Genomic DNA, 24,053 nt, shown 5'->3' on the forward strand with positions numbered 1-24,053 from the left:
AGCAGCAGGTGTCTGCGGAGGAGCCCCCCCCCCCCCCAATGGAAGGTGAGCTTGATGGTCCTAGAGTCCACTGCCGAGGAAAACAGAAGATACAGGGCCTTCTCCAGGCCACCCTGCAGAGGAGAGGCCCACAGCACACCAGAGCTCTTGAGGACACTGGCTTCAGTTTCATCACTTAGGGACCTGCTGGTTGGCTACAATTTCAGCCATGGTGACATGCAGCCTCCTGCTACCACCACCCTCCAGAGTCTAGGAGAATCTGTGGCATAGACCTCCTTGTCTGAGGTGTCTCCTTCCCCCAAGCAGATGGCTGGCTTCTCTCCCCAGAAGGGCCAGTGTGACAAGGAAGCCCGAGGAAGCACTGAGTGTTATAGGCAAGAAAGAAATAAACGAGCCCAGACATTTAAAAAAAAATGATTTTAGATGGAAAGCTAGATATTCTGAGAGAGAAATAATAAGAAGCTGTTCTCTGCTTAAAGCAAGGGTGTGTAGTTTAGGGGAAATGACTTAAGCAGCAGCTGTATTTGTAGGTGCCAGAACACAGAGACTTTGTGTCTTCATGGCACTGTGTCTTATTTACATGGCCTTTGCTAATCCAGATAATTATGTGCTCACGTGGACAGAGTTGTCTGCCGCTTGATCCAAGAGAGATGGGTGGGGAAGCAGCTGCTTCTAGTCATTAGAGTCTTGTTGTTTTTGTACTACATCCAGGAAAATAGTTAACAGATAAAAAACACTTTACTATTTCATGAATGAAAAGGACCTTTAGTTTCCTCGTGTGAGGGACCGTAGACAGAAACCTGAAAGGTGTTGTGGGTTTTTGGCTTATCAAAATGGACTAGTTAGGAACCCACCAGAAAAGATGGTTCCTGGGTTTGAGTTCTTCCTGTGCTTTCTCTCTCCCTGCTGTAGAACCCAGCAATTGGAATAATACCAGTTTTTGTTCCTTATTGGTACTGCCACCTGTTCCTACTGCTGAACTAAATGTTCTTGGCTTTCTGTGGTGTGAACAGGATCTCCCTCTGGGAAAGGTGGGAGGGTGGAAAAGGGAACAGGAGGAGGCCGGTTCCAGCCCTGTGCTCATGTGAGGGCAGCACACAGGGTTAGTGTGCTGCCCTAACACACAGGGTTAGTGTGCTGCCCTAACAGAGGGCCTTTGTGCCTGAGCTTCTTGCAGTTACAGCTCCACAGATGCAAGCTAGGGAGGCCAGGCTGCTGCTCCTTAGTCCAGTTCTTCCTAGCCAGAGCAGAGCAAGGCTGATGTTAATCACAGTAAGAAAAGATAGAGGAGCCAGTAGAACACATCCCTTTACTCCGTGGGGGTGGGAAAGCGCCTGTAATTAATTAGGAGACGAGAAAGAGTACAGCATGGAGACATTGAAGCTACTGAATACAAGGACCAGATCTGTTGTTGCCCATTCCCTGTGTTTGCAGAGCTCTGACCTTAGACCTTTCCTTTCTGTGCCCAGATCCTAATCATTGTAAGGCATGAAAACCTGCTTTTCTTTTCTTTTTCTTTTCCTTTGTTCTTTCCCGTCCCTTTTTCTTTTCTTTTTTAAATTTTGTCTGAGATGGGGTCTTACTTTGTACCTCTGACTGACCTGGAACTCACTAGACAAAACTGGTTTAGTACCCATGGAAATCTGATTGCCTCTGCTTCCTGAGTGCTGGGATTAAGCATGTGTACTACCAAGTGGGCTAAAATCTGCCTTTCTTGAATAAGAACAGGAGAATAGAAAATAAAATAGACCTTCCTTCCTTCTCAGACCTCAGAGACTGAGTCGTTAGCTCAGTAGAAGCATCTGACTGAGGCTCCTTCAGTGTAGGACAGTGACAGATGGACAGCTTAGTAACTTAAAATAGGAACAGCTGACACTTGGGTAGCAGTTACTGCTGTTAGACATAAGCCTACTACGTGTATATCACACACACACACACACACACACACACACACACACACACACATCTGTATACATTTTATTGTCGACTAATATTTGTAGTGTTATTTTTTTTCATGAAGTGTTCAACTAACTGAGAGAAGTAAATATTATTCTTCAGTCTCTTAAGATAGGAAGAAGCTGACATCCAGAGAAGTTAAATAGCTGACCCAAGTTCATGCATCTGGGTTGAAGCACTGTCTTGGCTTTTGTTTTGTGTTTTGGTTTTTCAAGACAGGGTTTCTCTGTGTAGCTTTGGGGTCTGTCCTGGAACTCACTCTGTAGACCAGGCTGGCCTCGAACTCACAGAGATCCTCCTGCCTCTGCCACCCGAGTGCTGGGATTAAAGGCATGCACCATTACCACCTGGCCTCTGGGTTGAAATATTGTTAATTTTGTTTTTATTTATTTTATTAAAATTTATTTTAGATTTATTTTACTTTATGTATAAAATGTTTTGATTGAATGTTGTGTCTGCCTGCCTGGAACTGTGGTTATAGATGGTTATGAGCCACCATATGAGGGATGAGAATTGAACCCAAGAGCAAGAGAGAGAACATCACGTGCTTTTAACCACTGGTCATCTGTCTCCAGCCCTTATTTTGATTTTGTTGTTGTTTCTTTTTTCCTTTTTTCCCCTTCTTTCCTTCCTCCCTCCCTCCTTCCCTCCCTTTCTTCCTTCCTTCCTTTCTTGAGACAGGGTCTTACTATGTAGATCTGGCTGTCCTAGAACTCACTATGTAGACCAGCTGACCTCAGACTCACAGAGATCCACCTGCTTGTGTCTCTGGCTCTGGAGCTTGAGATTAAAGGTATATGCCTGGCCCCCCCCTTTTTTTTTTTTTTAAGATTTATTTATTTACTTACTTATTTATTATGTATACAGTATTCTGTCTGCGTGTGTCCCTGCAGGCCAGAAGAGGGCACCAGATCTCGTTACAAGTGGTTGTGAGCCACCATGTGGTTGCTGGAATTGAACTCAGGACCTCTGGAAGAGCAGTCAGTGCTCTTAACCACTGAGCCATCTCTCCAGCCCTTGTTTGGATTTTGATTCAAGGTTTTACCGTGTTATCTAGATCTTGCAGTGTATCCTAGATTGGTCCCGCCTCTTTGGAGTGCTGGGATTATAGACATATGCCACAATGTCTGGTTCTTGGCAATTTTGAGCCCAGTTTGACTCCAGGCATACTGTACCATGCCTTGTTTTTATAAGGTACTTGGGCTTGAACTCAGGGCTTTGTGTATGCTAGGCAAACATTTTGTACACTGAGCCACATCCTCAGCTCCCTTCACTGTGTCCTCTCTTAGGTTCAATCTTCAACTTTCTTAAATAGGGTCATTTGAACGACAGAACATAGAAAAAACAAGTTAACTGTTGTCTGACTGTCTGTCTTTCCTTCCTTCCTTCCTTCCCTTTCGTGAGATCTACCCATTTCACATGATTGATTGGTTCAGTTACTTTCTATTGCCTTTTATATAACAGTGTCTTTCTAGGTACTGAGAGTATATCACAGAACACAAGGGCAAAACTTATTTTTTCTCACTTGTGTAATCTAACTAAAATATGCGATATATTAATACCAAATACAATGGGAAAAAATAGAGAATGGTGGGATTCAGGAAAAGAGAGCTTGAAGGTTTTTTGTTGTTGTTTGGTTGGTTGGTTGTTTGGTTTTTCAAGACAGGGTTTCTCTGTGCATAGCCCTGGCTGTCCGCTCTGTAGACCAGGCTGACCTCAAACTCTGAGAGCTGCCTGCCACTGCCTCCCTGGGGTTAAAGGTGTGCATGCCTGGCCCACTGCCTCCCTGGGGTTAAAGGTGTGCATGCCTGGCCCAGAGCCTGCAATTTAAGTAGGATGATCTGGAGCTACTGCACTAAGAAGTGATATTTGGATAAAACCCTGCAGGAAATAAGCTGCACAGAGAGACACTGATTCAAGTAAGGAATACAAGTACAAAGTCCCTGGGTCTAGGTCATCCAAGTAGTTGTGGGATGTAGTGAGAGGCCTTATGGCTGGTGTGAGTGAGTCAGAAGTAGATTAGGTCAAAGAACGTGGTGCATTTTCACTTTGGCTTTTACTGCATAACTGATGGGAAATCTTTGCAGGGTTTTCAACAGCAGAAGAATGACTTTTGATTTTAGTACTGTTTTTTGAGGCAGGTTTTTATGTAGACTAGTCTGACCTCAAACTTGCTGTTAGCCAAGGATTACCTTGAGTTCCTGATTCTCCTGCCTTTGTGTCTGGAACAGCGAGCCGCATTACAGGCATGTGCTACCATGCCTGGCTTGTGCCGTAATGGGGACCCAAGCCACGGCTTTGTGCATTGTAGGCAAGCACTCAACCAACGGAGCTATATTCTGAACCTAATTTTATTATTTTTTTAAATCATCTGACTACTGTTTTGAGCCTACTGTATATTTCTTTGGAAACATGGTTCAGTTCAAGAAATGGTTGCAGGTGCGTTGAAAAAGATGGGTAAGTGGTTCTTCCAGAGGACCCAAGTTTAGTGAGTTCCCTGAACCTACTTCAAGTGTCTCACAACTGCCTGTGACTCCAGATTCAAGGATCTAAAACCTCTGGCCTCCACTCATACCTGCATGCCATTGTACATACCCACACTCACACATAAATGAAATTAAACCTTAAAAAATAGTAAAAAAAAAAAAAAAGAAATTGTTACAATCATCCAGTGAAGAGAAGAGTTGGCAGTGAATGAGGTGGTGAGCAATATGAGGTCTAAAGATATTTTGAGTGTAGAAGTATGATTGACAGGATGTGAGTTCTGAGACCAAGAGAGGTTCAGTCATGATTTTCAAGGTTTTTGGTCTAAGTACTGCAAGGAAGTAATTGGAATTAAACATAATGGAATGCCTATTTCTGGGTGGAAGGCACACAGAGTTTATTACTACTACTACTACTAGTACTACTAGTAGTACTACTATTATATTACTGAAAGAGTATGCATAGTGGGAAAAAGTCCAAAGGCGTGTGCCAGCCACCATGCCTGGCTGGTCTCGCATTCTTGATCTTTCTGCCTCAGCTTCTCAGGTGCTGGGGTTATGGACACAAGGCATGGCTTGCTATATTGTTTGTCAGTTTGGACAATCAAATATTAGCTGAAAAATACAAAAGAGGGCTAAGTTTCATAGTAGGAAGACTCCTCTCAAAGAATAACTGCCAATCCATTTACATGTAGCTTAACTCTTTATACTACACATCTACCTTTCTGTTTCAGGAGGTATTGTAACTGTATTACATTATATCTTGACAGTGAGTTCTCCTAATGTGTCCTTGATGGCATCACACTCAGATGCCAGGTGTATTGCAGAGACCTTTTCCTCACTCCAACTTTTAGACTTTATTTTTAAAATAGCTAGCTGGGTGTGTCTTGTTTCCATGGCTGTTGGCATGAGGATGATGGCACGACAGACCAGGATTACAGAGGTTTACTGACAGCTTTGTGCTTTTCCTCTTGTCTAACCTTCCCTCCAGGGCATTTTTAATCAGTTTCAGTGTAGCAGTGAAAAAGTGCTTCCCTCCGACGCTCTCCGCAGTGCTCTGGCAAAGACTTTCCAGGATGAGCAACGCTTCCAGCTGGGAATTATGGATGATGCTGCAGAGTGCTTTGTAAGTGCTTCCCTCTTGCCCTCTCTGATAGGGAGCAGGGCTGTTCATCTCCATCAAGGACTGACTATTTTTATAATGGCATTTACTATGCTCTGATCTCTGCATTGGGACTAGGACTTTCTCAACCTTCTCAAGAGTTCTAGAGTCTACTACTACAATGTGAGTTGCCTAGTGGCTTTATGATTTTTTTTTCCTTCAGGCTTAGGATAGTTTAATGCTTGCCATTACATAAAACAGTGGCTTTACCTTCAGGGGAACCAAGCCATGTTGAAGTACAGATTGTACTCCCAGAGCTGATACAATAGTCTGGCATAGGATCGAGAATAGCCAGCTCTAACACATTCCCAGGTAATGCTGTATTGATGGTGCTGCTCTGTCTGGGCAACCACATACTTTGACCGTCTCTGTTTCCAACAATTTTAAATGGAGACTATTATGTTCTTCATAAATAGTTACATTGCTCCAGTGACTTTAATCCTTGATCTCCCACATCCTAATTGCAAAATGCATGTGCTGACATACAGAATGCTACAGAAAATCTTTTGAAGTTGGATAAATAGTATACAGAGTTCAGAAGGCTTGAGATCATGGACTGATTTTCATAGTGAGTTTAACTGATTATTTCTTTTTAAGACTGAGTCTTACAGTATAGTCCTTGCAGGACTGGAACTCACTATGTAAATCAGGGTGACCTTAAACATATGGTGATCCTCCTGCCTCCATCTCTTGAGTACTCTGATTGTCAACATGTGCCAGCATACCAGAATTGAAGGCCAACCTTGGATGAAGAGCAAGTTCAAAGCCTGTCTGAAGTATGTGAGAGCATGCCTCAGCAGGAAAGACAGACAAGAAAGAGGCCAGTGAAATGGCTTAGTGGCACATGGTTAATGTGCTGCCAAGTCTGATAATATGAGATTGATCTTCAGGGCCATAAGGTAAAAGAAGGGAGCTGGTTTCCAAAAGTTGTCCTGTGATCCCTACCCCTATGCATAGGCAGAATAAGTAATGAACTAAAACAGTAAGCTGGATGTGGTAGCACATGCCTTTAATACCATCACTTAGGAGGAGGCAGACACATGGAGATTTCTGTGAGTTCAAAGCCATCCTGGTCTATGTAGCAAGATCTAGACCTCCCAGGCCTATAAAGTGAGATTTTTCATAATGAGTTTGATTCTGTTTCTGTTTTTGTTTGTTTGTTTCATTTTTTTTTTAAAGATTTATTTATTATCATTATTATTCTGCCTGCATGTATTCCTGCAGGCCAGAAGAGGACACCAGCTCTCACTACAAATGGTTGTGAGCCACCATGTGGTTGCTGGGCATTGAAATCAGGGCCTCTGGAAGAACAGCTCTTAACCTTGCAGTGGAGTCCTTGCAGGACTGGAGCTCTATCTCAAAATAAAAAAGGGTGTTGGTATAGGAATAATGCTGAATGGAAATGTAGTATCAAAAGTTTATTTACTGGGATTGAGAATGTAGCTCAGTTGGTAGAGTACTTGCCTAATGTGTGTAGCTGAGTCTGATCTCTAATGTATAAATCAGACAGAAGTGTACACCATAATTCCAGCACTCATAAGTGGAAGGAGGAGTATCAGAAGTACAAGGTCATCCTGGGCTACATAGTGAATTCTAAGCCAACCTAAGATACAGGAGACCCTGTTGCTAAAAAAAAAAAAAAAAAAAAAAAAAAAAAAAAAAGTTGTGTACTATGCGATGCTGTTTTTTCTTTATATACTGTTTCTATATATTCTGATATATTCTTGGAATGACAAAATGATAAATGTGGAGAGCAGGCTAGTAGTTGAGGAGGTCGGAGTATGGTAGTTGGGTGAGGCTGTAAAGAGGTAGCATGGGGCAGCTCTGTGGTGTCTTGATTGTGCTTGTTGTTACGAAACTGTATGTGATGAAATTGCATCTAGTTACATCCAAACCCAAGCTCATGCAGAACTGGTAAAATCTGAATGATCTATGCCTTACATTAATTTCTTCTGTCTGTCTGTCTAGCTATCTTTTTTTCTTTAAAAAAATTTAGAGATATTCCTGCTTTCTAGGAAGGTCTCTGTGTCTTGGGGTGAATTGCTTACAAGTTGTCCACTTGGCTTTTAAGTGTGCTGCTTTTGTTTTTTGTTTTTTGTTTTTTGTTTGGGTCAGGAAAACCTCCTGATGAGAATTCACTTCCACATTGCGGATGAAACCAAAGAGGATATATGCACTGCCCAACACTGCATTTCTCACCAGAAATTTGCAATGACATTGTTTGAGCAGGTAGACCTCTCTCTCTCTCCTCATGTCTTAGACTTTTTCTTGAAGGACATTTTTTCTGGGGATGTAGAGTTAATGGGTTTCAGAACAGTTGCTGACTGTGACTACCCGGTTTGCTTCCCTCGTGCCCAGTGTGTATGCACTAGCTGTGGCGCCACTTCCGACCCGCTGCCTTTCATCCAGATGGTGCACTACATCTCTACTACTTCCCTGTGGTGAGGCTCATGGACTTCTTTTCTTTCTTTAAGATTTGTTTATTTTTATTTTATGTGTATGAACGTTTTGCCTGCATGTATGTTTGTGCACCATGCTTTTATGCCTGGTACCTACAGAGGTTGGGGAGAGTAGTGAATCCCCTGGAACTGGAGTAGCTGACATGTGGGTGCTAGGAACTGAACCTGGGTCCTCTGGAAGAGCAGCCAGTGTTCTTAACTGCCAACCGAGTTGTTCTTCCAGCCCACTCTTAGGGAATTCTTTATTGTACTGTTAGGTATTCCTTTAGTTGATTGGATTTTAACTGAAGGCTACCAAATAGCATATATCCTTATGCTGAATCTGTGCTATATTGCAAAAGTCCAGAATTTCTAGGCTTATTAATGGCTAGCAAAATGGGAGGAGAAATGGAGTCTGTAAGATTTGAATTTAGAGACAGACAGAGACTCACTGTGTTTGTAGGACACTGAGACTAGTCAGGACATGGGACTGTAGTATAGTCAGCAAATGAAAATCACACATGCACACCATGTCTGTTCCAAGACAGCCACAGAGAACTCACAATGAAACCCTGTCTGTTTTTGTTTTGTTTTGTTTTTTCTTCGAGACAGGGTTTCTCTGTAGCTTTGGAGTCTGTCCTGGACTAGCTCTGTAGACCAGGCTGGCCTTGAACTCACAGAGATTCACCTGCCTCTGCCTCCCGAGTGCTGGGATTACATGCATGCGCCACCACTGCCCGGCGCCGAGACCCTATCTTAAAGAAAGAAAATGACATGTCTGAGTTAAGGGTTGGTATGAATGATTTTGATTGATTTTTAATTTAGCCGTAACTTGGTACAACATCTGCCGTTACTTTCTTCCTTTCCCCATCTTGAAGTAACCAGGCTATTTGTATGCTGGAAAAACGAGAGAAACCATCACCAAGTATGTTTGGTGAGCTGCTTCAGAATGCCAGCACCATGGGGGACCTGCGGAACTGTCCGGTGAGTTAAACTCCATGGACTTTAGGATGAGAAGAAGCCTGGCTTGTAGCATTACCACAGAGCAGGTGGGAGTGTTTGAACTAGCACTGTGTTTGTATTTCAGAGCAACTGTGGGGAGAGGATCCGGATCCGCCGTGTGTTGATGAACGCACCACAGATTATCACAATTGGACTGGTTTGGGACTCAGACCATTCAGACTTGGCAGAGGATGTCATCCACAGTCTGGGTACCTGCCTTAAGCTGGGTGATGTATGTATTAGCTGTCTTTATTTCAGTATTGTTCAAGCACTGAGCAGACAGCTGTGTTCTATGTGACAATTAATAGAGCATTTTGGACAGATATACTTGTGTTCTGTGTGCAGATTTGTGAGCTTCATGCACATACATACCATTTTTGTGAGGATGGTAGAACCCTTTTAGAAAAAAAAATGGCACAATTTTTGCCTTGAAGGACAGGATGGGCAGAACTTAGATACTAATTTAAAAAACAATCCATTTCTATCGATGTTTATTGTTTGTTTTTATCAGGATGGTGCAGAGAAGTGTATTCAACCATGGGATAGTAAGGTCAAAGGAACAAGCTGTCTTGACTTTGGGAGCTGAAGGAGGTAGAAGTTGGTAGCCAGAGCCCAAGAATAGGAAATTCACAGTGAGGATGCCACAGAGAAACCACCACCAAGGCTACTCCCTGGTGAGGGGGAAGCGTTTTTTTGTATTGTAGACAAGAGACAGAGAACAGACAGGTATCTGAGAAGAGCCCTGCCAGTTCACGGGTTATGTTGTGGCAGCAGGAGTGGAGGGAGTCTGATCTGTTGGAAGCTTGTTTCCGGTAATAGAAGTCTAGATGCTCTCTTGAGACTGGAGGCCTGTAGGAAAGTGATGATTTTCCCTTGGCAAACAGAAATTCACTTTACAAGGTTCCTGTGGAATGTTGAGTGTTACTGGGTCAGAATCCAGCCTGAATTGAACCCAGGTCGCCGTTTTGTAGGGTTAGGGTCTAACAGTAATAAAATAGCTTAGATGATAATTTAGTAGCTCAGGGGGTTCCGTGTATTTATTTTGGGGAATGTGGAAAAATGTGAGAGTAGCTCTCAGTTTTAGCAGCTTCGTATCCTGAAGTAGGGAGAGCTAGTATTTTCTTTCAGTTCAAGGAGAACCAGAAAGTCTGGTTTCTTTGGTTCTTGTTCTGTCTGTGGTAGTTCTGTGACTAAGGAGAGGCTGTTCTTGTTTTAAATACCCAGTCTTGAGAATAAATGAACTGTCTGGGGTCACATTTTGAGTCTCCTCAAGGAATCTAACTAAAGTGGGTTGTGCGCAATAAGATCTTAAAAATAGGTTTTTGTTTGTTTTGCAGTCTATATATTCTATATTTCTGGTTTAATAAAAAATATCTTTGAGTCAGAATCTCATGTAGTCCAAGCTGGACAACAGTGGGTCTGTAGTCTGGCTTACTCCTGAGCTCTTACTTCCCTTGCCTCTACCTCTCTCTGTCTTCTAAGTAAAGGACAGAGGATTATAGGTCTGTGCTATATGCCTGATTTTGATTTGATTATTTTGACTATTTTCTTAACTAGAAAAATTCTTAGGTCAGAATCCCTTAATTCAAGTGTTTATATGTCTCTTAGCACTTGAGACAGAGCTAAGCACCTAGGAGCTGAAAAAAAATCTGAAATTTGAGAGCTGGTTTTTGTTTTAAAATCATTTTGACTTCTCTTCTGCCTCAGAAAGAAGATATTGGAAAAAAAAAATACTGAACTCACCATGCAGCCCAGGCCAACTTGAGACTTAGAATCCTTCTCCTCCTCCCTTAGCCTCATAGTGTAGAGATGATAGGCATGCGCCACCACATGTGCCTTTCAGTTCATTTCTCATAAATAGTCTGGACCAGCAAAAATAGTTCAGCTTAAGGGGAGAAGCAAGTTACTGTCTTCATTAAGAAATGCTGGCCGGGCGGTGGTGGCGCACACCTTTAATCCCAGCACTCAAGAGGCAGAGGCAGGTGGATCTCTGTGATTTCGAGGCCAGCCTGGTCTACAGAGCTAGTCCAAGACAGGCTCCAAAGCAACAGAGAGACCCTGTCTCAAAAAACCAAAAAAAAAAAAAAAAAAAAAAAACCAAAAAACAAAAAAGAAAGAAATGCTGATGGCCACTGGACATTGTAGCATACATCTGTAATCCCAGCACTTGAGAGAGAAGTAGAGGACCAGATTTGAGAGCCATTCTTTGCCATACAGTGAATTCAAAGCCAGTCTGGGCTACATGAAGCTCTATCTCAATAAAACAAAACAAAGACATGTTGATGGAAGAGGTAGGTGTGGTGGTGCGTGCTTATAGTCTCAGCACTCAGCAGGTTGAGGCTGAAGCATTGCCATGCATTTGAGGCCAGACTGGCCTACTTAGTGAGTCCCACCAGCCGAGGATACACAGTGTGGCCTTGTTGGGGTGGGAGAAGAAAGAGAAATGTTGATGGAGTCTGCTGAGGGATTGTGTTGGATGGTTGACTGTGTGATGGAGCTTTCCTTTCTCTTCCTTTTCTTCCCATAGCTGTTTTTCAGAGTGACAGATGACCGGGCCAAACAGTCTGAACTATACTTAGTAGGAATGATCTGTTACTATGGCAAACATTATTCTACATTCTTCTTTCAAACAAAGATCAGAAAATGGATGTATTTTGATGACGCTCATGTTAAAGAGGTAGGAATATGCAAGGATCTTGAAATATTTGGTGACTAAAATTTTAAAAAATCAAACTTAATTTTCTCTAGTTTTTATTTTAATAATTTTGAATGGTGATTCTCTACAATGTTGGTAAGGCACACATACTTTGTGATTAGATTGGTTGTTTTTCTTTTTCTTAAAATAAGGTTTAATTATTATTATTATTATTATTTGTTGGTTTTGTGGGGGGCAGGGACAGGGTTTCTCCGTGTAACCTTGGCTGTCCTAGAACTCTCTTTATATACCAGGCTGGACTTGAACTCACAGAGATCTGCCTGCCTCTGCCTCCTGAGTGCTGGGATTAAAGGCATGTGTCACCACTGCCTGACTCATTTTATAATTTTAAAACTGTGTCTGGGGCTGGAGAGTTGGCTCAGTGGTTAAGAGCACTGGCTCTTCTTCCAGATTTCATGAGTTCAATTCCCAGCAACCACATGGTGGCTCACAGCCATCTGTAATGAGATCTGGCGCCCTCTTCTGACCTGCAACCAGAACACTGTTATATACATAATAAATAAATCTTAAAACAAACAAAACAAAACAAAACAAAAACTGTGTCTGTGTCTGTACATTTGTGTATGCCTGCTTATGTGGGTATGTGCATGTAAGTGCAGGTGCTCACAGAGGCTAGAGGTGTCAGATCTCGCTGGATCTGGAATTACAGGTGTCTGTGAGCCACCTGGTATGGGTGTTGAGAACTGAACTCCAGTCCTCTACAAGAGCATTAACCAATCTTACTGCTGAGTCATCTCTCCAGCCCTAGTTGGTTGTTTTGTGAGGCAGGGTCTTGATCTGTAGTGCAGGCTGGTCTGTAACGTACAGTGTAGCCCAGGCTGTCCTCCAACCTTAGAAGTCCTCCTTCCGTAGTCTTCCAAGTGACAGGTAAGAGCTGTCACACCTGGCCATTATCTGTTCAATGTAAGGGCATTAGTTTTCAATTCTGAAATAGATAGGAACAGGATGTCTTTTCTTATTTTTTTTTCTCAGTCTCTCTAGATAATTCAACATGGGTATGTTTTTTTTTGGGGGGGGATATGTTTTTATAGTTGACAGGTCATCATCATTATTAAATGGTTGATTTAAATGGGAACATATAATGCAGCTAATTAGATTATGCTTAACACTGAGTTGAGGATTTTCAATCTGGCATTATCCATAGGTGATAATTTGCTTCAAGGCTATTAAAAATTAACCTTTGCAGGGTGGCGGCGGCATATACCTTTAATCCCAGGTAGGCGGATCTCTGTGAGTTTGAAGCCAGCCTAGTATACAGATCCAGTTCCAGTTCAGACAGGGCTACAAAGAAAACCCTGACAAAACAACAAAAACCAAAATTATTCTATAATTTTCATTTCCCTGGAGTGACTTATTAGAACTTATTAGAGGTTAACATGAAACATGGGACTATAGTGATACTTGGAGCAAGAAACTTGGTCTTGTCTAAAGCAGATTCTATGGATAAAATGGTTTAAGTGTCTGCATCAATTAGCAAGCCACTTGTCACAAAATCAGCAGGGGCAAAGGGAGGTCTGGAAGATAATGGGAGGAGAGGAGGAAGGGGAAACTATGGTTGGAATGTAAAGTAAATGAATTAAATTTAATTAATAATAAAAAAAAGCAGCTATGGAGACTGCTGTAGATATGCTGACTGTATCAATCTGTAGATTGGAAGCAAAAGCTTCCATAAATGGTAAAGTCTTTGTCAAATATTTCCTGTACTCTCTTTGTTTTGGGGGGATAACAAATTATTTGAACATTAGGTTTTTTATCTGAAAAGTGTTCTTATAAAATAATAAGATTGGGGGTTGGGGATTTAGCTCAGTGGTAGAGTGCTTGCCTAGCAAGCACAAGGCCCTGGGTTCGATCCTCAGCTCTACAAAAATAAACAAACAAACAAACAAATTAATTAATTAAAATAGTAAGATTGATATGTGAAAACATAAACTATGCTTTAATTAAAATAATGGCAACTTAGTTTTAATTTACAGAATGTCTGTTATGAGTAAACCACCATACTAGCTAGTTGTCTAACTGGCAAGCTATAACTTACACCTAAGAATATGCCTGGTTCAAGGCCAGGCGGTAGTGGCGAACGCCTTCAATCTCAGCACTTGGGAGGCAGAGGCAGTCGGATCTTTGTGAGTTCAAGGCCAGCCTGGTCTGCAGAGCAAGATCCAGGAAAGGCTCAAAGCTACACAGAGAAACCCTGTCTTATAAAAAAAAAAAAAAAAAAAAAAAAAAGAAGAAGAAAAAGAAAAAGAATATGCCTGGTCCAAGCTTAAGAAGGGCTGAATCTAGGGGTTTGGTCCAATTGTTGTTTCTGTGGCTGTTATGTTATTCTTCCACTGTGATAGCAGAGCTAAATCCATCACAAGGCTACAGGTGAGAGGTTCAGACTGTCTGTTCTAAGCAGTTTACATTTTATGTCCTGCCATGTGTGAACTCTGAAGTTGCCATTTCTTCTAAGACATTCTGTAAGAGAGTTTCTATTTGCCTTTCAGCTTTGTTAAGGTGATTTTAATATCTAGGAAAAAATTGTGGAAGTGAAAGTTTGAAGTGAACTCTTAAATCTAACATCTATGAAAAGAAGTTGATCACCAAAGCAGCTTAGACCCCTCACATAGCATGTCCACCTTTGTGAGGTCTTATGCATATTTCAAAGCTGAGTTGATGGTTCACAGAAATAAAACTCATTGCATTCATGGTTCTTTTCTCTGATAGTATTTTAATGCTTTCTTTAAAAAGAGGGTTTAATAGAAAGTCATTAAGTTTAGATCTAAAATCTTTTTTTTCTACCTAATTTTTGTTGTAAGAAACCTACATTAGGAAAGGAATTATGTTTTGAATTGTGGATATGAAGGGTAATTGTCATATTCTTCTGGTGTTTCTGGCTCAGATTGGTCCGAAATGGAAGGATGTGGTAACCAAATGCATCAAAGGGCATTATCAGCCCTTACTGCTGCTTTATGCAGATCCCCAAGGTACCCCAGTGTCTACCCAGGACCTGCCTCCCCAAGCTCAGTTCCTGTCATACACCAAGACATGCTACGATAGTGAAGATTCAGGTGAGCAGCCTATCCCTCCCACCACCCCGTAGAGTCAGATAGTTGGGTTTCATACTTACAAGTTCAGTTCATAGTCTAGCTAGGAGAAAGAGGGTCCATTACACTGAGAAAGAAGTGCTAACTTGTACACAAGCTGCTTAGCACCAAACTTTGTTTTCTTCAGCTTTCAAGAGTGTGTTGCCCAAAATCAACTGTCCCCCAACTCAGAAGTGAAAAGGCAACTATGTTTGTTTGCATCAAGATACTAAAATAAAATTATAAGGGATATTTCAGTAACCTTGTAACATTGTTAAAGGTTATTGATTCTTGCTAGCAGTGTTATAGCGGCTTACGTGAATTTTGAGCAAGATATGTATTTATTTTATGTGTGTGAGTGTTTTGCCTATATGTATGCCTATGTTTATGCCTGGTGCCTACAGAATCCAGAAGAAGGTGTTGAATCCTCAGGAACTGGAGTTATGGATGGTTTTGCTCTACCATGTGGGTGTTGGAAACTGAACCCCAAATCCTCTGCAAGAGCAGAAAGTGCTCCTAACTACCGAGCCATCTCTCCAGTCCCTGGCTTAAGTGAACTGTTAAGAAGTACTAGATCACTACAGTTCTAATCCCTGGAGGTGAAAGAGTTTTATTTAAATTTCAAATGTAGAAGTGATGGTCCTCAGGTATGATCAGCTGTTCCAGTCTCAGGCCACTGTTTGGAATTACTTAATGCCTTCCTATAGAAGTAACTTTGAGCTAAAACTAAAGTCCCGGGGTACCCCACAGAGGCTGATATTATTTGAACTCTAGCCCTCATAGTTTGGGCTTACTTTTTGGAAAGATGCAGAACTGGCCTTTAGTATAGTTTTGAAAGAGAAGGTACACGCCTTAAAGCCTTCCCTCCTACCCCACTGCATCTCATTTTTGTCTGCTCTGCCATGTTTCTGCCTGCTGTTTTATTTTGATTTGGTTTGCTTTTGAGCCAGAGCCTCACTATGCAGCACAGGCCAGCCTGGAAAACAGGTCAGGCTGGCCTCTATTTCATGGTGATCCTCCTGCCTCAGCCTCCTGAGTGCTGGGCTTATACCAGATCCAACCACTCTTTCTGTTTTGTGCCTCGTCCAGATCTGCTCTACTTCTTCCTTCAGTCAAGTGCTCAATTTTCTGTTGTGTTTATCTTAGCTAAAGGCTCAGAAAAAAGTCTTGTTGTTGGACATATTCACACTAAGAATGAGTAACAGCCCCACAATTCCTCAAAGATACTAAAAATGTCTATGTCACGTTTTTAAAGCAACATATACAGGAGAGAGCCTCTAAGACAGGGGAGCAGCTGGCAGGTGTGACTATGTAGGAGAGAGCCTCTAAGACAGGGGAGCAGCTGGCAGGTGTGACTGTGTAGGAGAGAGCCTCTAAGACAGGGGAGCAGCTGGCAGATTGACAGGTTGGCCTGGGGCTCTCCATCTATATAGATCTTCCGTCTCACAACTTTTTCATTTCTTCCACTTTCCCCCATAGGTTTTCTAAAAACCCCACAGTTTTTCACAGTGGCAGGCAAAGTGAGGGCTTCAGCAAGGTAGGGACAGGGGTGGGAGGAACTGTACGTGTGTCTGGATTTCCTGGAAGATGGGTGTTGGGAGAATAGCTCTGTGGTGTCTTCTTCTCACCTTCCTTGTAGGAAGTTCTTGCCTTATGCGTCTTTGTTGCATCCATCTCCTTTCCTCACCTCTGTCACTGTTCTCTCTTTCCTTACCTTTTCCTCTGTGTCTCCTCCTTCCTTCAGGAAGGGAGCCTTCCATCTCAAGTGACACTCGAACAGATTCCTCAACGGAGAGCTATCCCTACAGACAGTCTCACCATGAGTCTGTGGTCAGTCACTTCTCTTCTGATTCTCAGGGGACAGTCATCTATAATGTGGAGAGTGATTCCATGTCTCAGAGCAGTCGGGACACAGGTAGGGACTTAACATAGGATCCTGCTTGCCTGATTCAATTCCTGCATAGGAAATCTCCCAAGAAAAAGAAACTGGGGCAAGTAGTCAGTAATATGCAAGGCAGAAAAGTGTAGAATTTGGGTAATTGAGTAAAATGCAAAGAAACAAGATAGTTTTGAATGAACAGTGATGTTCCATTGCATAAAAGAATACATCAGTACGGACCATGTAATATGATTGTCAATGTAATTTTTCTTACATTTACCTTTGTCCTAATATCCTTTTGATCCTTTAAATCCCTTTTGCCTTGTCTTCTACCTGGTCATGTTTCATGCCATGGTTTTGAGTGAAAGACTTCAAAAGAGGGAGTATGAGTACCTGCTCATCATCCTCTACTAGGTTTCTGAAGGACAGACATGCAAATAAAGAAAGGATGGCCTGCTTATTATTGTACATTCCATACAGAAGAATTCTTGAACTGTTTGTAATCTGAGATTGTATCAGTGGAAGATGCCATTACAGGCAGAGGGAAGCCTGGAGAAAGACTCCTGAGGTGGAGGTTACAGGAAATAGAACAGCTAAGCATGACACACTGTCTAGATGCCTAAGGACTCTGGGGATTAGTGGAGCTCATGGATTCAGATCAGTGCTTTAGTCTCTTCCTTTTTACAAAAAATTTGCACCTGGCGGTGGCACACGCCTTTAATCCCAGCACTCGGGAGGCAGAGCCAGGTGGATCTCTGTGAGTTTGAGGCCAATCTAGGGTACAGAGTAAGTTCCAGAAAAGGTGCCAAAGCTACACAGAGAAACCCTGTCTCAACCCCCCCCCCCCAAAAAAAAATTCTTTTTGAAAAATCATTATTTTTATGTATGGGTGTTTTTCATGCATTGATATCTGTGTACCGTGTGTATGCCCAGTGCCCACAGAGGTCCTTGGATCCCCTGGAAGTGGAATTACAGACAATTGTGAGCTGCCATATGGATACCAGGATTTGAACCCAAGTTCTCTGGAATTCAGTGCTGTTAAACATTGCTCATTCTCCTGTTCCACCTTTGATAAGAATAGAGAATTTCAAACAGTTCTAAATATACAACATAGAGTACTTCCCACCCTCATATACTTATCACTGAGTTTCAGTAACTGTAATCCAAGACCGATGTAATTTTACTGATGCCCTGTTCCTCAATTATTTTGAAGCAAATTCAAGACGTTGTATTACTTATTCCATTGACACTTTAGTATCTATTAAAATAACATAAATCATTTGCAAACATACTTAAAAATAGTAATGAAGGCAGGGAATGTATTCAGTGAACAGTGTGTTTAACTTGCGCAAGGCTCTGTGTTGGAGTCCTGCACGGAAACAGAAGAAGAAAGTAATGAAAGTGACGCTGCCTGCAGCTGCTGAGCACGGTGCGGCTCCACTGGTGGGCGCCGTTTCTACGGTTTGTGTGTTTCCTCAAAGTCAAAATGAGATCCCAGCAGTGCAATGGGTCTTTTAGGTTCTTTTTTTTGGAGCTGAGGATCGAACCCAGGGCCTTGGGCTTGCTAGGCAAGCGCTCTATCACTGAGCTAATCTCAGGTTATTTCTTAATTGTTTTTAGATTTATTTTATTATCTTTATGTGTATGAGTATTTTGCCTGCATTGTTTGTTTGTTTGGTTTTTGGTTTTTGGAGACAGGGTTTCTCTGTGTAGTCCTGGCTGTCCTGGTTCTCACTCTGTAGACCAGGATGGCCTCAAACTCAGAGATCTGCCTGTCTCTTCCTCCTAATTGCTGGGATTAAAGGCGTGTGCCACCAGTGTCTGTCTGTCTGTCTACCTATTATGTCTGTCTGTCTGTCTGTCTGTCTGTCTGTCTACCTACCTACCTACCTACTATCATTTCCAGACAAGGTCTTGTTTTGTAGTTTAGGTAGTTCTCACACTTAAGATGCCCTTGCTTCAGCCTCCCATGACCTGGGAGTACAGGTATGCAACACCACACCTGGCTTTATTTATAGGTTTTTAATTTTGAGATGTGCTCTTAGTATGTTGCCTAGGCAGTTCTGAAACTTCTGAGCTCATGTAGTTCATGCCACTGTACATCGGTAGGTTACTTTTAATGTGTAGAGTTTCCTCTTTGACTTTCCCCTTACAATTTATGGTTGAAAACTAGGTAGCTTGACTTGTATATTTCCCAGGCTCTGAATTTTGCTGTCTTTATCCTTATGATACTTGAACATTTTCTTCTATCCTCTTTCTTTCTTTTCTTTCTTTTTCTGTTTTTTTGAGACTGTTTCTGTGTAGCCCTAGCTGTCCTGGAACTGCATCTGTAGACCAGGCTGGCTTCAAACTCTGCCTGCCTCTGCCTCTTGAGTGCTGGACTTAAAGGTGTGCGCTACCACTTCCTGGCTGTCTTTTTTTTTTTTTAATTTAATTATTTTGTATGTGGGTGTTTTGCCTGCATGTGTGTCTGTACACTACATGCATTCAGTGCCCTGGAGGCCAGAAGAGGGCTTTGAATCCTCTGGAACTGGAATTTTCTTCTCTCTCTCTCTCTCTCTCTCTCTCTCTCTCTCTTCTTTTCTTTTCTTTTCTTTTCTTTTTTGGCTTTTTAAGACAGGGTTTCTCTCTGTGTAGTCATAGCTGGCATGAAACTCAGAGATCCGCCTGCCTCTGCCTCCTTTGTGCTGGTATTAAAGGCGTGCACCACCGCTGCCCCCTTCCTCTTTCTTATACATTGGTAGTTGGACCTAGAAGTTTGGTCAGACTCACTAGGTTTCTCTTGAAGACTGTTGTGTAGATGGTGTTAGGTGCAATTGTTTTTTAAAGGCCATCTTTCTGGAATTGTGAGTCAGAGAGAAGCCATTTCTGTGAGGGAGTGATATACATGTTAAGTTTAGGTTCAGTAGGATCCCTAGTGTTTAAACTTGGTATCATTTAGTTGCTATAGGTGATTTTCTCTTTTTGTAAGTCTTTCTCTTGGGCCCAAATAAACAGATGGATAAAAGCAGTAAAAAATTGTATGAGGCAATTGGTTGAGAATAGTATCCATCATATTGCATTACTGATAACCTGAATGCCTCTTTGTATACCAGTATGTCATAATGAATTTGTTAGCTCCCATGCATTTGAGAATCTGGGTGGTTTCTCTTAGCCTGTCATTAAACTTAATTCATGTTCTGGGTTCCAGCTTCTTAGCTGATTATATCCTTTAGAATATGACCTTTCTGTATAATTTAAATCATGCTCATTTGCATATTATGGGCATGATACCAGGAAAGTTACATAAAATACTGATTTCCCTTGGGGTTTCTCAATGATTACTGATAAAGAATTATGAATGTCTGAGTGAAGTCAGATTGGTAAAGCATAGATTGGAGATGAGAATGAGAATTAATCAAAATTGAAATGCCTTCTAAAACTCACATTTACAGAGGATTTAGAACTGAGTCCTAAAGCCATACTTAATGAGAGCTGTTGCCAAATAAAAGCAAATTCTGTCTTCAGTTTATGAGAATGGGAGGTAGGTGTGATGCATGCCTGTAATCCCAGTATTCAAGAGGCGGGAGAATTACTGTGATTTAAGGCCAGCTTGGACTGTATAAATAAAAGCAATACTCTAACAAGACTCTGTATCTTAATTAAACAAAATAAAATCCATTTGCTTCAGATTTAAAAAAGAAAGAAAGTGCTGGATGTGGCGGCATACACCATTAGTCCCAGCACTTGAGAGGCAGAGGGAGTTGATCTATATTGAGTTCGAGGCCAGCCTGGTCTACAAAATGATTTCTAGAACAGAGAGGGTTACATAGAGAAACCTTATCTCAAAAAAACAAAAAACAAAACAAAACAAAAAAAGAGGATGGGAGAAAGAACAAAAAAAGGGAGTTCATGACATTTTTAGATAATAATTTTTTTCCCTTTGAAAAATTACCAACAGCTGATGGATCATTCCTACTTAGTCTTGTAAAAGTGATTCCTCAGCACTAAAGAGCAAACAGAAGCTGTTAATCAACATCGTTAGTTCCTCTGGGTCACTGGGAAAGATGATGAATGTGGTTTGAGCTGGTGATTGTTCAGGATTTATTCGAGATCTGGAAGGCACCATTGACTACCTGAGCTTTTCTGCACTTGGAGAGTCTACTGAGAGAGCCTTACACTTGAATCAGATAGTTCTGACCCTTACAGTTTCTGATCATGTGTATAATAAATTTGTGACACTATTACAAATCCCAAAGGGCAGGGGTCAATTGCAGAAAGAAGCTTATCCCCATTTCCTTGTTCTTTCAGGGCACTTGACTGATAGTGAATGTAATCAGAAGCACACATCGAAGAAAGGGTCCTTGGTAGAGCGCAAGAGGAGTTCTGGCCGTGGCAGGAAGAAAGTCGATGAGCCACAGGCCTCCGGGTACCACAGTGAAGGCAAGCCATCTGCGCTTCTCTATTTCCTCTGTTAACTTTTGTCTCTTTTGCCAAAAGGCTTGTCATTACTTTCTCAGCTTTAGGAGGAGGACATTTGTAATTATTGTAAACACTGTTTTTCTTTCCTTCTCTCTGATTTTTAGGAGAAACGCTGAAAGAGAAGCAGGCTCCTAGGAGTACCTCCAAGTCTAGCAGCACCAGCAGGCTAAAGGATTTCAAAGAGACAGTCAGCAATATGATCCATAGCAGGCCTTCTTTGGCGCCTCAGACCAATGCAGGATCTCCCTGTGCGGGCAGGGCAGGAGACCAACCAGACAAGACACCACCAAGGAACTTACCTTTACACTCTCGGGACTGGGAAACTGAGAGTACCAGTAGTGAGGCAAAATCCAGTTCTTCCAGCAAGTATCGCCCGACATGGAGACCCAAACGAGAGTCTCTGAATATTGACAGCATTTTTAGTAAGGACAAAAGGAAGCATTGTGGCTATACCCAGCTTAGGACCTTTTCTGAAGATTCAGGTGAGCAGAGAATAAGGGAACAAATGGGCTTTCAAATACAATTGATTTATGTATTTAAAAATCCTGAGTTTAGGGGCTGGAGAAATGGCTCAGAGGTTAAGAGCCCTGGCTGCTCTTCCAGAAGACTGTAGTTCAATTTTCAACAACCACATGGTGGTTTACAACCATCTATAATGAGATCTGGCGCCCTCTTCTGGCTTGCATACAGACTACAGCATAAATAATAAATTTTTAAAAAAATCCTGAGTTTTCTGGTATAGCTGGCAAGGAACATCTTTACTCTGATGTCATGTTTTTTGAAGATATGACTTCAGTGAATAATTTATAGAGTGGGGGTTTAGTTAGATTTTCATTTAGACAAATGCTAAATCTACCTCCTCTGTATCTGCCCTTTGGACCAGCTAAAGAATTTGCACCAGATGAAATAAGCAAACCACCCACTTATGACATTGAAGCTGGTGGACCAAGCTCACAGCATACGCCCTGGAGTGCAGCCCGGCCAGGCTCTCTTCTTTTAGAGCAGCGTCCACGCTTGATCCAGCGGATGGAGTCTGGCTACGAGAGCAGTGAGAGGACCAGCAGCCCCGTCAGCTTGGATGCGGCCCCTCCTGAGAGCCTGGATGTCTGCAGGTACTGTCTGGTCTTTTCGAAGCCCCAGGTCTTTGCACAAAGTGAGCTACCTACTTGGAGCTTTCGGCTATGAGTTAGGCGAGTGAAGAGCTAGGTGTTAGCACTGACCATATTTTCTCTACCTGCTTTTCTATAGCAGCAGCACCCTCTGTTGGGAGGAGGATTAAAGGCAGTGGCTTTTCATTTGAAGCATTAGCTATTCAGTAGTATTTGTTTAGTACGCACTTCAACCAACTATAATAAAGTAGTAACACTACAGAGGATGCTGACAAGGATAACGCTGCCAACTTGTAAAATGTTCATTTGTCAGGCATGCGGGGTGAACGACTCTAGAGATCTAATGTACAACCTGAATATAATTTTGATTTTTGTTTGTTGGTTTGCTTTTTGAGACAGGGTTTCTCTGTGTTGTTTTCATGCCTGTCCAGGAACTCACTCTGTAGACCAGGCTGGCCTCAAACTCACAGAGATCCACCTGGCTTTGCTTCCTGAGTGCTGGGATTAAGGCTGTGCGCCACCACTGCCTGGCTACAAATACAGGTTTTTGAAATTGTACCGTTTTGGCATTCATAATGAATGGGGTTTTAGCTGCTCTTGCCACTGTGAGGTAATGGGTGCTAATTTCTGCTTTACTCATGGCAGCCTGAGTATCAACCCATTGTGCCTCAAGCATTGTGTTGTCTCTTGGATATAATATTGCATGTAGTACAGGCAGGTCTTGAATTAATTTTGTAACCCAGATTGACCTTAAACTTAGGCTGATTCTTTTGCCCCATTTCCAGAGTGCTGAGGTAACAGGAGTGCATCACCATACACATATTGAATATTTACAATCTTACATTTTTATTTTAAAAATTGTTTAGGGGTCTAGAGAGATCACTTAGCAATTAAAAGTACTTGTTGCTTTTGCAAAGGACCCAAATTTGGATCTCAGCACACATGTCAGGTGATTGTAGCTTTAGGGGATCTGACCTACTACTGTGTCTTCTATAGGCACCCCCACACATGCATGCACATACATCATCAACTTGGGGCTCAGAAACATTCAGCAGAAATTGAATAGGAAAGGCCCCTTGGGGCCCAGCCTATTGGAGTTCCTGATTGAGAGAATCCTGAACAGGGCTGAGTATTCCTTTGGCTGAGGCTTTATGTAAAAGAGCAAATGATAGCAAATAGGTAACACGATCAAATTTGGGGCATGCGGTCATTTAGCAGAAGCTGGCTAGGGAAGCTGAGGCAGCTGGCTGCAGCCTCCCACTGAGAATCCTGGTGAACAGTCTTCTGTTCTTTCCATGGGTGACCTTCTAATTCCATTTCCTATGTGAATGGGTTAGAGGACAGTTTGTGGAAGTCAGTTTTCTCCCACTGTAGGGGTTCCTTGGTTTGATCTCAGGTTATCAGGCCAGATAGCAAGCACCTTTAACCACTGAGCCATCTTACCAGTCCAAGGATACAATTTAAAAATTTTTTTTTTTTTTTAGAGACATTATAATCTGCCGGGTGGTGGTGGCGCATGCCTATAATCCCAGCACTCAGGAGGCAGAGGCAGGAGGATCTCTGTGAGTTCGAGGCCAGCATGGTCTATAGAGCTAGTCCAGGACAGGCTCCAATGCTACACAGAGAAACCCTGTCTTGAAAAAACAAAAACAAAACAAAAAGACATTATAATCATACTTCAGACAATTTTTTATTTCTTTATTTTTATTTTATGTGCATTGGTATTTTGCCTGCACATGTGTCTATGTGAGGGTGTCAGATCCCCAGGAACTGGAGTTACAG

At 42.1% G+C, this 24,053-nt stretch overlaps 1 protein-coding gene across 10 annotated transcripts in view; it reads left to right on the top strand.

Annotated features, from left to right (window-relative positions):
- Window positions 1–24,053, top strand: part of Usp54 (ubiquitin specific peptidase 54) — a 97,288-nt gene that overhangs the window by 43,391 nt on the left and 29,844 nt on the right. For 7 of the 10 annotated variants that reach the window (XM_036199863.1, XM_036199869.1, XM_036199870.1 and 4 more), the window contains exons 4-14: window positions 5,431–5,565; window positions 7,717–7,830; window positions 7,960–8,042; window positions 8,918–9,023; window positions 9,127–9,273; window positions 11,569–11,718; window positions 14,639–14,807; window positions 16,567–16,737; window positions 20,992–21,123; window positions 21,267–21,644; window positions 22,046–22,274. In XM_036199863.1, coding sequence (XP_036055756.1) covers window positions 5,431–5,565; window positions 7,717–7,830; window positions 7,960–8,042; window positions 8,918–9,023; window positions 9,127–9,273; window positions 11,569–11,718; window positions 14,639–14,807; window positions 16,567–16,737; window positions 20,992–21,123; window positions 21,267–21,644; window positions 22,046–22,274 — 1,814 coding nt within the window. The remainder of the gene's footprint in view (window positions 1–5,430; window positions 5,566–7,716; window positions 7,831–7,959; window positions 8,043–8,917; window positions 9,024–9,126; window positions 9,274–11,568; window positions 11,719–14,638; window positions 14,808–16,566; window positions 16,738–20,991; window positions 21,124–21,266; window positions 21,645–22,045; window positions 22,275–24,053) is intronic. The other 3 variants (XM_036199866.1, XM_036199867.1, XM_036199868.1) reach the window with 1 other exon arrangement.

The sequence above is a fragment of the Onychomys torridus genome, chromosome 9 (assembly GCF_903995425.1).
Source record: "Onychomys torridus chromosome 9, mOncTor1.1, whole genome shotgun sequence".
Classification (NCBI taxonomy): domain Eukaryota; kingdom Metazoa; phylum Chordata; class Mammalia; order Rodentia; family Cricetidae; genus Onychomys; species Onychomys torridus.